Raw genomic sequence first — 12736 nt, 5'->3', positions numbered from 1 at the left:
CTCAGACAAAATAAGACAATGTAAATGTTGTCATCATTTAAAGCCGAGTGTTAAACTTGAATCAATTTTTTAAAATGTTTTTTTAACAAACACTTCCCTTGATGTGTACATCTTTCAAACAACAGCTTCATTTAAAAAAATAAATAAATATTACTTCACTTTGAATGTCGTAGGACTGCATAGGGCCTAGCAAGCTAACTCCAGGTATTTACAACTGCATGTAGTACATTAATCTGACTGGACAAACTTAACGGACTGGATCATAGCTGTGCGGCAATAATGAACAACTTTGTGCTGAGATATTGCTGTTTGTTATGCTTGATTTGAGAGAAGTACATAATAGCACATCGTTGTGAAATTTCGTGAGCATGTTTAGCTCTCTTTGGCAAAATCCATGTGAGCTTACTGTCATGAGTCTTCGCCTAGCGTCCGATGTCCGTCCTAAAATCTCTATTAAACATATCGATACCTTTTTCAACAGAATGTGTTCTACATGTCCTTGAAAAATACACGCAGCATTCGTTCCAACGACATGTTGAGAGAATGTCCCTGACACTAATTACCTTTATTGTTCCAAATGTAATGCAATGTTGTATACGTGTAGTCATTAGAGGGCCTCAACACATATGTTACGTCATTTCTCAATATTCTATATGAATGCTGCACAGTTGAATTCCTGCGTGTAAGGCAGGAATTGTGAAGTGTGGTGGTTTGCCATTTCAGGTGCCCCTTTGTGGACACGTTGTATATGTGATTATAAGTATGGTAGCCCGGGTCTCGTTTCTTGTCAGCTGTTCTATAAGCTACGGTATAGTAGCTATTTGCCGCCATGTGCCCTCAAGTTCGGAGCCATTGACCGTTAAGTAAACCAATCTTTTTCGATTGAAAATGTACCCAAACACATATTCTAGGAATTAGCAAGTATTGCCGAGGCAGTGGAGATCGACTCTCTCATTCAAATCCATATTTATTTCATCAGAAGTGAACTTACTATCAAGCCCAACCGCTAACAGACTAATAAAGGTTATTTAATGAACATTGGAGATTTACATTTTGTCGCAAAAACAGGTGCAAATTGCTTCGCCACAAAACTGTCTGCTCGTTCAATCGTGTCAACAGTTACATGAAATCGGAATAGGTTGCTGTGTGATGGCAGTGGGGTCGGTCCAGTCTATTGCATTATCAGCGATCACAGATCCCATTACACCTTACTACACTAACAGGCATACTTAAAGACAATAACAAAGGTTTTCTTCACATTCCCGATGTCCTGGTGGTGTTAAGGCTTTGAAATGAACGGCTAGAGAAGCTTTCCTGATGATCCTACAATGGCAATAATTCGTGACAAGGAAATAAAAGGCAATCGGTAAGACGTGGTCTGTTTTATGGCTTCTGCTATCGGTGCCGATCTACAGTCTCTCGGATTAATTGTGTGTTACAATTCTCGCCTACTAGTATTAGTGAAGCAAGCCTAACACATCTACTGTCAACACTGTAACGTATTTATATGGCTTATAAAGTCAGTGTCATCCTCTTAAATTTGAAATGCCGAAATAACGATGTGTGTTAATTATCTATCTTTCTAACTGGTAGTGTGCCTGCATGCACACTGTTCTTACAAAGAGTATTTAACAAGAATTGTGTTTACGTTTTAGTTGTATTTAGCACCACAGCACTGTAGCGTAACGAATACATGTACATTGTGAGAGACAAATCGTTGTAGCAATGAACGGACAGTTGTATCGTGTATACCCCCAGATCGCGGTTTGTTGTTACAACAGAGAAAATGATATTTTGGTGATATAATATCAACATGAATGAATGCATATAACTAGATCTCAATTAAAGAGCACTGAAACAAAGAGTTTCTGGTAAAATACGAAAGTGATCGTTAAAGTGTTTCAAGGAGTGATTTCATTTCGGATAAAAGAAATATATTCTTTCCTGAATAAAAAGAAATGTAAAGATTTCTGCTACAAATGTTTGTTTGTTTGCTGTTTAACGCCGCACTCAGCAATATTCCAGCTATATGACGGCGGTCTGTAAATAATCGATTCTGGATCAGACAATCCATGGATTAACACCATGAGAATCGATTCACGCGATTTGGATACGATGACATGCATCAACAAAGTCAGCGAGCCTGGCCACCCGATCCCTTTGGTAGCCCCTTACAACAAGCATAGTCTCCTCTTACTCTAGGCGCACCTACTCTACCCCGTCTATACATGCGCGCGTGTGCGTGCGTGCGTGCGTAGTGGTGTATGTGTGTGTCTGCTACTAGTGGTCGGAACTTTAAAGTGCTAGCCCATTGAAATAACATGCCGCAACGTAACATGGATACTCCGCTCAGACTGACTCCGAGCCTAACAGCCTTTTTTGATCATTTTATGCCGGACACAAGTACCATCTTTTAACGTATTTGGTATGACGGGGGCCAGGGATTGAACCACCGAACTTCCTCTCTCTGGACAGACACTTCATGCGGTAGACCACGGATACGGTCCTGTCATCTCCGCCATCTCCTTAATTCAGATCCCCAAACCACTAACACGATTTGAGTGAACAATTCACTCAATATCTTCGCTGACACCCTTCGCTAAGGACCCGTGTTATCTTGTGTCACGGTAGAACTGAGATGAAACGTGGCATGGTATAGCAGGGTTAAATCTATATCTACATCAATATCGGCACTCATATTGTTTCGTAATTTCACATTAAATCAAATTCGCAATAACAGAATGGGTACTGGCGTTGAATATATTGAACGATTCTCAGTAAAAGTGTTACCAACACACAAGAAAACAAACGTTCACCAAAGGATTACCAAAATTACCATTATCTCAGGGCTTTGTGTGTTAGATACACCACTTTCAAACGCCTCCTCCACGTCCATTATTGAATTACCCCTGTCTTAATATACTGGTTAAACAGAACATCCGTGTGAAATTAAATCATATTTCTTCAATAACAACAAATCTATGATGCATAATACATGTAGAAATCTATTTAATTAGTATATGTCATTGTGAAAAATAAATCAATAAATGAGAGAATATGAATTATTGTTTTACATTTCCTATTCAGCACGAACGTAGAGAATATCATCCTCGTGCCCGTTGATATCAGACATTTATTATCCAAAACTGGCTCCCACTGGAGATATCGCTTGGGTGAGATCAAGCGATATCTACATTGTAGATATGCCGCAATGAAATTGCATCACAATGCTTACCATCATTGGTTACCATGACGTCACAATCAAATGACATCACTAATGGCTCTGCTACTGAAGCTGCTAGCAATATTTTTTTACACTAAAGACACTTCTAATTACTGTTAAAAGAAAAAGTTGGAAGAATGATGTTGGATGATAAAGAAAATCTCACCCTTGTGTCTTTTGATATCAAATATATCAACACTCGGCAAGCCTTGAAGTTTGTCCACCTTTATCAACTCGTGTTGATATATTTGATATCAAAAGACAGAAAGGTGAGATTCTCTTTATCAACACCAGTCGATAAAAAGACTTGTCGAGGAGTTTTAATCGTTTATCCACCAGTGTTAATATATCTGATATCAAAGGTCAGGAGAGTAAGATTCTATTTATCAGCAAAAATATATATTTTTCAGTTTGCAAACAGTAATAATCATTGTCTTGAGTGTAAGATACTAGTATACAGATAACAAGCTTCACCGACAAAGAGATAAGTGATATCATTGATTGTGACGTCACAGTAACCGATGACGTCACAAAGGTCCGCGAAGCAGTGCGGTGAAATTTCTCAAACATGCGATATCTCCTGTGGAAACCAGTTCTGTTGATAAATAGAGAGTACTTCACGAGTGTCTGCCAGATACCATTTATCTAACCACTCGTTTTTAAAACGTACCTAACTTTTTATTACAACGCACAAGATAAAGGTATATGACAGGCAGGCACGAGTGCAGTAATCTGTTTCTTACACAACATAAACCATTGAATCGGCGCATATTTTGTCTATTCTCATGATCGCAGTGGCGCATTAATACATGACACAACGGCCATGAGTGACGTCATACAGCTTAATGCTTGCTGATCATACCTAGTGTGACCCTCGACAAACAGGTTTCCGTCATATCTGTGGATTATCAAGGCGATGACGATAACGCAAATCAGATAGATCAAAGAACATTTATTAAAACTCTAAAACCAGACACTGACGTAGATGCATTTGACCGAAGCACGTCAGTGTGTATGCATCACTTAATGTCTTTGCTTTTACAACAGTGAAAATATTTTGGAATAGATGTTTAGAACTCGTGAAACACAGGAAAATCCAACATAGAAACGTTATTTACAAACTTGCCTGAGTGGAAAGATCTCCTGTCGTACACGATCACAGAGTGTGATGTAACCAAACCTACAACAGTATCTCCAATCACAACATAGACATGACGTCCTCTGGGCGCCTCGTAGGTATGCGCCCAGCATACACGTACGGTGTCTTGTTCATTGAAGTCGCCTCATTTATGGGTAACAGATACCGCATTGAGAGGAAAATATTAGTATGTATTGGGTAAAGTCGGACTCAATATACATGTGACGTATATATGTGAGGATATTTGTCATATCATCATAGGTATATCATACAACGCAAGAAGCCAGAAACATTTCAGTCCAAACATTCAGACTGCGACACACGAACATAAACAGGAACGTTCATCACAAGAAGCACCAGTGTTGGCAAGTACTATGTTCTTAGACTCATTTCCTGCGAGCACAATGGTGTGGCCTTTCAGTAGCACTATCTTCATACAAACCTATGACACAACACTATTTAGGAAAACAGTAATAGCAGGGCTGAGTAGTGTTTAGAGCATGACTGGTCCATAACATCTCTTTCATTCATTCAGGAGGAACGAACATATATTATCTCCTAATGGAAAAAGACAGAATACTCTGGTTTCTGGTGCGTTTATTCTAATCAGGCAAGCTTTTCAACTGTGATAAATATGGAGCATGAGTTGTTTTTAGGCAACCAAGCACATAAAGCATGCAATAAACGTCCAAATATACTTTCGTACAGCTGTATTTGTATTGCTCTTATATACGAAAGTGCGTTTATCCTTTTCCCGCAAACACTGAGCAGGAGAGATGTTTAGTAGATGGCGAAAATCTGATATCCACGTGACGTCATTCGATAAAACTGCCTTTGATCAAACCTATTTAGTCTACTGGTCTATTAGAAACTGCGCGTACAACAAAAAGACACGCGAATGTCTTCAGGAGCAAAACGGCAGCAGAAGAAAAATTATGTGAGATAAACGTGATTTGAAGATTTTCTATGCAAAACCACAGTGTATATGAACTGACGTAAATGACTACGACTGGGAGGACAATACTGGACTAGGCGGTAGAGCAGTGTCAGAAGGTCGTATGGGACTACGACAGAGAGGACAATACTGGCCTAGACAGTACAGTAGTATAAGAAGGTCGAATAAGAATATGGCAGCGAAGGGAATAGTATCCGAAACAGAAGATTAGTATAAGAAAGAACCCTTCTTTGTCATAAGGATGTCATTGGTCAATATGACTACACGAATTCTTGGTGGCACTGTAGAATGGTATTCCTAAAGTACTTGAGGGAAAATATCACTGCAATATTGACCTGCTAATTAAACCTGTCCAATTGCTTCTTTATTGTAGCAAGTTCCCGGTTCTCAATTAGATGTGGGATTATTCTGTGACAGCTTATGAAATAGGCTTGTGTTTTGATAGAGCTTTGCCATTATTGAGTGATAAGACACGGCTAATGTGGCGAGGAGATGGAACGCGAGCTGTCAACGAACGTGAAATCGAGCATTTTACTTGTCAATTACCTTGTCTGGCAGTCGGGAGTTGGAGATAGAGATAGAGGCTATTAGTGGTCACTGAGTGTTACAATTAATTAGAAACCGAATCTATCATTACAAAATCACCTAAGTCAGGCTTGATGCAGAATTAGTTGTGACTGGCGACAGAGTTAGGCCGCTTGGCTGACGTGGTACTTGTCAACCCCAGGCTATGTTCATCAATTCGGTTGGCATGACACATTACAGCTTTGCGAAACGCCTTTTCATGACATTAAAATGATAACACGAATATATGTGATACAATATTGCATGATTGTTGTAAAAGACATATCAATACCGGGTGAACATAACCATGCTCTGTTATCGTATTTCTGTTCAATTCACACATGTGAACACCTTCATACTAACCGTGTTAAAAGGTTTAGATATGATGTTGCAGTTGAGGAAGTAGACATTATATATCTATTAACACACAGGGGATAACTTTGGCACTTATTGAGGTATTTAGACCAATTTAAAAATGTAGACTCAAAGTCCAGATCAGCCACACATGTCACTATGAAGGCCATCCAAGGCCACATTGTCCCACCTACCAGACTAACATATGTGTACTTGTCTCAACGGTCTTGAAGCTTATCAAAGCTTAAAACCCGACCTTGACGGACCCAAGAAGGCTTACATCGATATCACACAAAAATATTTTTTTTTATAAAGTGTTGGTTCGTTGGTTGTTGTTTTACGTCGAACTCAGTAATATGACGGCGGACTGTAAATAATCAAGTCTGGGGCAGACAATCCAGTGATCGACACCGTGAGCAAGGAACCACGCCGTTGGGGTACGATGACACGCAATCAACCAAGTCACCGAGCCTTGACCACCCGATCCATTAAGTCGCCTTACAATGGGCATAGGTTGCCGGGGAGTCATAATAACCCTCAATCCCAACGGGAATTATTTATAGTCAATGAAATCTTGTTATTTCGAAATACTTGGGACCATCAAACATACATTAGCAATTCTAAACTGCTTCTTTTCCTAAACCATACATATAAACAATATTCAGTCTTTAAACCATACCTACTTGATAAAAGAATGGATCCTTCGGATAAATTAACAATGTATTTGGTATAGTGGAGGTAAGCGGAACACAATAGCTTGTCTCATTTTGAAAGATGGCATTTTCTTTTTTGTTCATCTCATCTAGCGATCTGACAATTTGATATTTCCATAAGTGGCGAAGAAACAAGGCGAAATGTCAACTTTATCAGGTTAATAAAATAGAAAAACAGAATTGGTCCCAATTAAACTAAGCCTATCGAAGTAACCTATGCTTAACGTAGTAACTTATGATCAACGTAGTAACGTATGCTTAACGTAGTAACCTATGATCAACGTAGTAACCTATGATCAACGTAGTAACCTATGCTTAACGTAGTAACCGATGCTTAACGTAGTAACCTGTTATTCGTAGTAACCTATGCTTAACGTAGTAACCTATGCTTAACGTAGTAACCTATGCTTAACGTAGTAACCTATGATCAACGTAGTAACCTATGATCAACGTAGTAACCTATGCTTAACGTAGTAACCTGTTTGTCGTAGTAACCTATGCTTAACGTAGTAACCTATGCTAAACGTAGTAACCTATGCTTAACGTAGTAACCTATGCTAAACGTAGTTTGTCGTAGTTACCTATGCTTAACGTAGTAACCTATGCAAAACGTGGTAACCTATGTTTGTCGTAGTAACCTATGCTAAACGTAGTAACCAATGCTTAACGTAGAAACATATGATCAACGTAGTAACCTATGCTAACCGTAGTAACCGATGCTTAACGTTGTAATCTATGCTTAACGTAGTAACCTATGCTTAACGTAGTAACCTGTTATTCGTAGTAACCTATGCTTAACGTCGTAACCTATGCTTAACGTAGTAACCTATGCTAAACGTAGTTACCTATGTTTGTCGTAGTAGCCTGTGCTTAACGTAGTAACCTATGCTAAACGTAGTAACCTATTTTTGTCGTAGTAACCTATGCTTAACGTGGAAACATGATCAATGTAGTAACCTATGCCTAACGTAGTAACCTATGCTTAACGTAGAAACTTATGATCAACGTAGTAACCAATGCTTAACGTTGTAACCTATACTAACCGTTGTAACCTATGCTTAACGTAGTAACCTTTGCTTAACGTAGTAACCTATGCTTAACGTGGAAACATACGCTTGTCGTAGTAACCTATGTTTATCGTAGTAACCTATGCTTAACGTAGTAACCTATGCTTAACGCAACCTAAGGGGCGAGCAAAATTATTCCGGTTGGCAGAAACGAAGACTTGGTTATTGCCCACCATTGTACTCGTAGCCGTTGGACATTGCTCATAATATCATTCAATGGTTTTCTGGTGCATACAGGCCGCCGTAGAAATAGCTGGAATACTGCTGACAGTTATGGGACAAACAAACATTATCAGACTGATAACGTGTATTTCAGAATGTACATAGACTTTAAATTTGTAACATTACCTTTGTTTCCAATTGAAGATCACTGATTATTACATAAACATAAAAAAAACCAACTAGAAGTCCCTCTGGATTATGCAGGATTTTTCTAATAATGTGACATGACATTCAAATGAATTAAATGTTTAATCCCAACGTTTAACCAACCCTGAATTAAACGTGAATATCATCAGCAAGGTTACGAGGGGCGTTCAATAAGTTTTGCAACTTGGATATTTGTGTTTACAGAAACAATGCCAACTTTAGGCAGGTGTGACACTAGTCATAACATCAGGTTGACACGTGTCATAACAAGTTCCAGTCACAACAATATGTTAGATGTGATGGCTTCATTCACCAATGGGTGGTCACACTCATGGATTCTCTCAAACATGAACAACGCGCAGTAATAAAGTTCCTTACCAAGGAGGGATGCAAAGCAAAAGAAATCTATGATCGCATGTGTAAAGTGATGGGTAAGGATGCTCCTGATTATTCCACAGTTTGCCGTTGGTCTCTACAGTTTAAAAGGGGTAGGGAGTCCATAGTCAAGCACCCCAATTCTTCGCCTCCGAGGAAGTTTCGCACTCAACCATCGGCTGGCAAGGTAATGGCTACCATATTTTGGGATGCAAGAGGCATATTACTGATTGATTACCTGCCACCAAAATCTACAATCAGTTGACAGTATTATGCTAATGTAATGAAAGAATTGCGAAAATCTATTCGCCAGAAACGCCGTGGGATGTTAACACGTGGTATTATACTTTTGCATGACAACGCTCTGGTTCACAAGTCGATAATTGCACAGGCCGCCATATGTGAATGTGGATTCGAACAGTTAAATCACCCAACCTACAGCCCAGTCTTAGCCCCCAGTGACTATTTCCTGTTCCGGCAAATGAAATCTGCCCTACGTGGAAGACGCTTCCAGGATGACGAGGACAGAGGCGTGGTCAGAGAGCCAATCTGCGGATTTCTACAAAAGTGGTATTAAAAGCATGATGGACAAATGGATAAGTGTATTGAGGTGAAGGGTGATTATATTGAAAAATAAAACTACAAAAGATATTCTGCGATTTGGTCTTATATTGAGGTTGCAAAACTTATTGAACGCCCCTCGTATCTCGGGCGAATAATTTTAATCCGTTTTTAACTCATCTGAAAGTGAAGACAGTCTATGCAATTATGTGCCGTCCGCCTGTCAGTCATCATTTTGGAAACTGCTGAAATTTAGTTAAGTGAACCATAATAATTATACGATTCAAATAGTATAAGATTGACGTTCAACTTCTACCATCGTTTGTTCTCCGTTCTGGCAATAACTTGTTCCAAATGAGCCAAACTCAACATGGTCTCTAATGTATAACCAGAATGCGAAGATCAGGAAAAGTATCAAAATTAAATTAAAAAGAAAATTAGGTTCAGAAAGTGTCGAAACAATAAAGGTTAAGTTGTGTCATTATTTATTTCAAACACTCAGTATCTATGGACATAACAAAATTAACTTAATAGGTAACTTTAGCACAATAAGAAGAAACAGAAAAAGCTATAGTAATTTTATCTGAAAATGAATAAGTTATTATGAACAAGCTACTTGCAATTTGAGTGGCGTTCAAAACAGTTTAAATCGAACAAAACACAACCATACCAATCACAAAATAAAGCTGCTAGTGTGGTTGTGTTTGTTTTAAATTTTAACACGCTCCGGATGAAACGAAGATGTGTAAAGAGTTTTTTGGAACTTACCTGATGGGGAGAGAGAATGTATCCGTGGCAGTGTCAGTGCTTGGTGGGCGCGGTGTTACTGCCGACAAAGTAGACAAAAATATACCTATGAAGCAACAGAGTTGACGTATAGCATTCGAGGCCATGTTCCCTGGACAGTTCGTGTGGACGGAGGGAGGTGAGATGCGCCAGCCGGCCGCAACTGCCCTGCGTTCTGTTTAAATATATAGCCAGTTCATCCTAAATGGATTGATAGCAACAGGGTCGATGAAACCACGTGGCGCCCAGATGGGCGGGGCAGACTTGTCACCTGTATATGTACATTAGCATACGGACGAACGGAGTGGTGTCGATATTGATTCGGCTCGGGGTAAAATTGGATTAAGATCAATGGAAACTGTTTTATCAGTAATTTACAGTTATCCAATACCGTTTCATTAACTGCAGCGTATGGGTTCGGCGGTTGCATCAGCCGCATACGGTTTTATAACAGGCAGGCTATACCTGTAATGAAAATTATGCTGGGTTGTTCTATAACTTAAATGTTACTGAAGAAGCTGGACAGAACTTTTCAAAGTCGGTTAACATACCATTACGCCGCGCATATACTGCGGGTGGCATTTAATGAGAAGTCTTTGAAGTATTCGATCCGGTGAACTTCTCTGAACCTTGTCTTCTTGATAGTGTACCCTTTTTGTTGCAAAATAAAACGACTTGACTATCACAAGTATTCTTAATTATTGGTACCATTTTGACGATAAGTTGCTGTTCAGACGTTGGACAGCAGTGTGCTTGGTGTAGACCAACCATATAAAAGAAGCAGATGGTGATGTATGTCATTCAAATGTAACACAATTCGCATCAGTATAGTAGATGTGCGCAACAGCAAATTATCTAAGCGGTCCCTTCGTTATAGATTGCACTGTACTCTTCAGTAGGATAATGACAATATGTGGAAAGTAGTTGTGGCGCGAATAGGTAAGAACATCGAGAGCAAACGTTTCGTTTGATTATTTTTTGTTTGTCGCCGACCCTAAAAATATTCAAGCTATATAACTTAAGAATGGTTTAAATAATCGAGTACGGGTCAGCAAATCCAGTGAATGATATTGTAAACAGCTATCACGCCGTCGATGTACGACGACAAGCTATCCACCCGGTCCATTCCACCGCCTCGTCACCAGACCTATTCTAACCCGGAACACCCGCGGGGCTTGAGAGCACAGGCACAAAATAGCTGCATATAAACATAAGAGAGAATGTTGTCGACATTGCCATTTTGTAAAACCTTTTGACAAAGTCCGTTATATAGTGTTTTACTTACTAAATCAGTAACAGACACTGACATGTTAAGTCTTATGCCAATTCATTTTTACATTTACAGCATACTAAGTATATAAATCCTATTAGGTCACATTTGTTGACGCGGCTTTTTCACGTGGATCGATGAAAACGCCATGTATTGGTCGCCATGTTGCTCTTTTCTCAGCGACGATAACTACTTCTAGCTTAAAAGTTAGCATTAAAATACTATTTTGACTATCTCTATACCTGGCTGAATTCGTAAGATTTCTTTGACGTCCATGATTCAGGTACTATTATTTAATGTACTTTTACTAGGATTATTAATGTATTAATAATCAAGTATCTGCCTTTATTATTAACACCACAAAAAGAAGCCATTGATGCCAACATTTATCAGAGTTATTGTAGATTTTTTTATTTGGAACGGACTGACGGCTGACACTTACTAGGTCCCTGTGTGGACCATGCCGGTGGAACTGTGATTTCAGTTAGACTGAATCTGTGCACAAAGAGTCGTTGGCTATTTGAACTGTGATCGGAATATGTTTGTGACCAGGATCCAGATTGTGTCCGATCGGTGGAGTTTTCTGTATCACATTGAGTATTCACCTATTTTGCTTTGCCACATATATGTTAGTTGTCCAGATTGTATTCGCAATTGTGTAAATATTGAATAATTGTAGGTTTTGGTAATAATTAGATATTGGTAATAGTGAAACTGAGTTGGGTCCTTCCTTTTGTTACTTGAGACACTGTGTCACTCGTAACAATACGTATTGCTATAACGTCTTTACTTATTGATCTTCAGCATTCGAAAACTAGTATCTCCTTCGACGTTTAACTGGAAACGTACCCAACGTTTTCAACTTAAAGGTACATCGATTATAAATTGATAGTGTGACCTTATCATTATTACTTCTAATAAAATAATCATTGTGATATTCTTAAATAATTCACACTGTCCTGACACAAGAAGGGACATATTCAGCTAAGATATTATTAGTGTCCTTGTAAACAATTGTAATAAAATAAATAGATCACATCCAAAGTCTTATTATTCTCAAACTACTCTCTGAAGAATGAGTCACATATATCTAGGCTTTCAAAAAATCAACCTTGGTTAGAATGCGAACAAGAAGACGAATGTTTGGAACTTGAAATACAACCTACTCCTAAATTGAACTTGTTCAATAAATACAAACTAAAACACCCTGAATAGCATACGTCTGGCAGTTGCCTATTGTACAAACAAATGTTTATGGCAAAACATTAAACTTTGATGGCTTATGCTGTGGAAACGATACTAATCTACATCTGACACAGTGCTATGAATAGTGAGTGGCAGCATGTGCATGAGGCCCTCGT

The 12736-nt window shown here is 38.8% G+C and overlaps 1 protein-coding gene across 1 annotated transcript in view; it reads right to left on the bottom strand.

Moving 5' to 3' along the window:
* Nucleotides 1-10299, bottom strand: part of LOC139477704 (uncharacterized) — a 68608-nt gene extending 58309 nt beyond the window's left edge. Inside the window, exon 1 of the mRNA XM_071260087.1 lies at nt 10088-10299. Within this exon, the coding sequence (XP_071116188.1) occupies nt 10088-10212 (125 nt within the window). The 5' untranslated portion in view covers nt 10213-10299. The remainder of the gene's footprint in view (nt 1-10087) is intronic.
* Between the last annotated feature and the right edge of the window lie 2437 nt (nt 10300-12736).

This window comes from Haliotis cracherodii, unplaced genomic scaffold (genome assembly GCF_022045235.1).
Source record: "Haliotis cracherodii isolate W230 unplaced genomic scaffold, xgHalCrac1.p SCAF_34, whole genome shotgun sequence".
In the NCBI taxonomy this organism is placed as follows: Eukaryota; Metazoa; Mollusca; class Gastropoda; order Lepetellida; family Haliotidae; genus Haliotis; species Haliotis cracherodii.
This window is presented reverse-complemented; position numbering and strand designations above follow the sequence as displayed.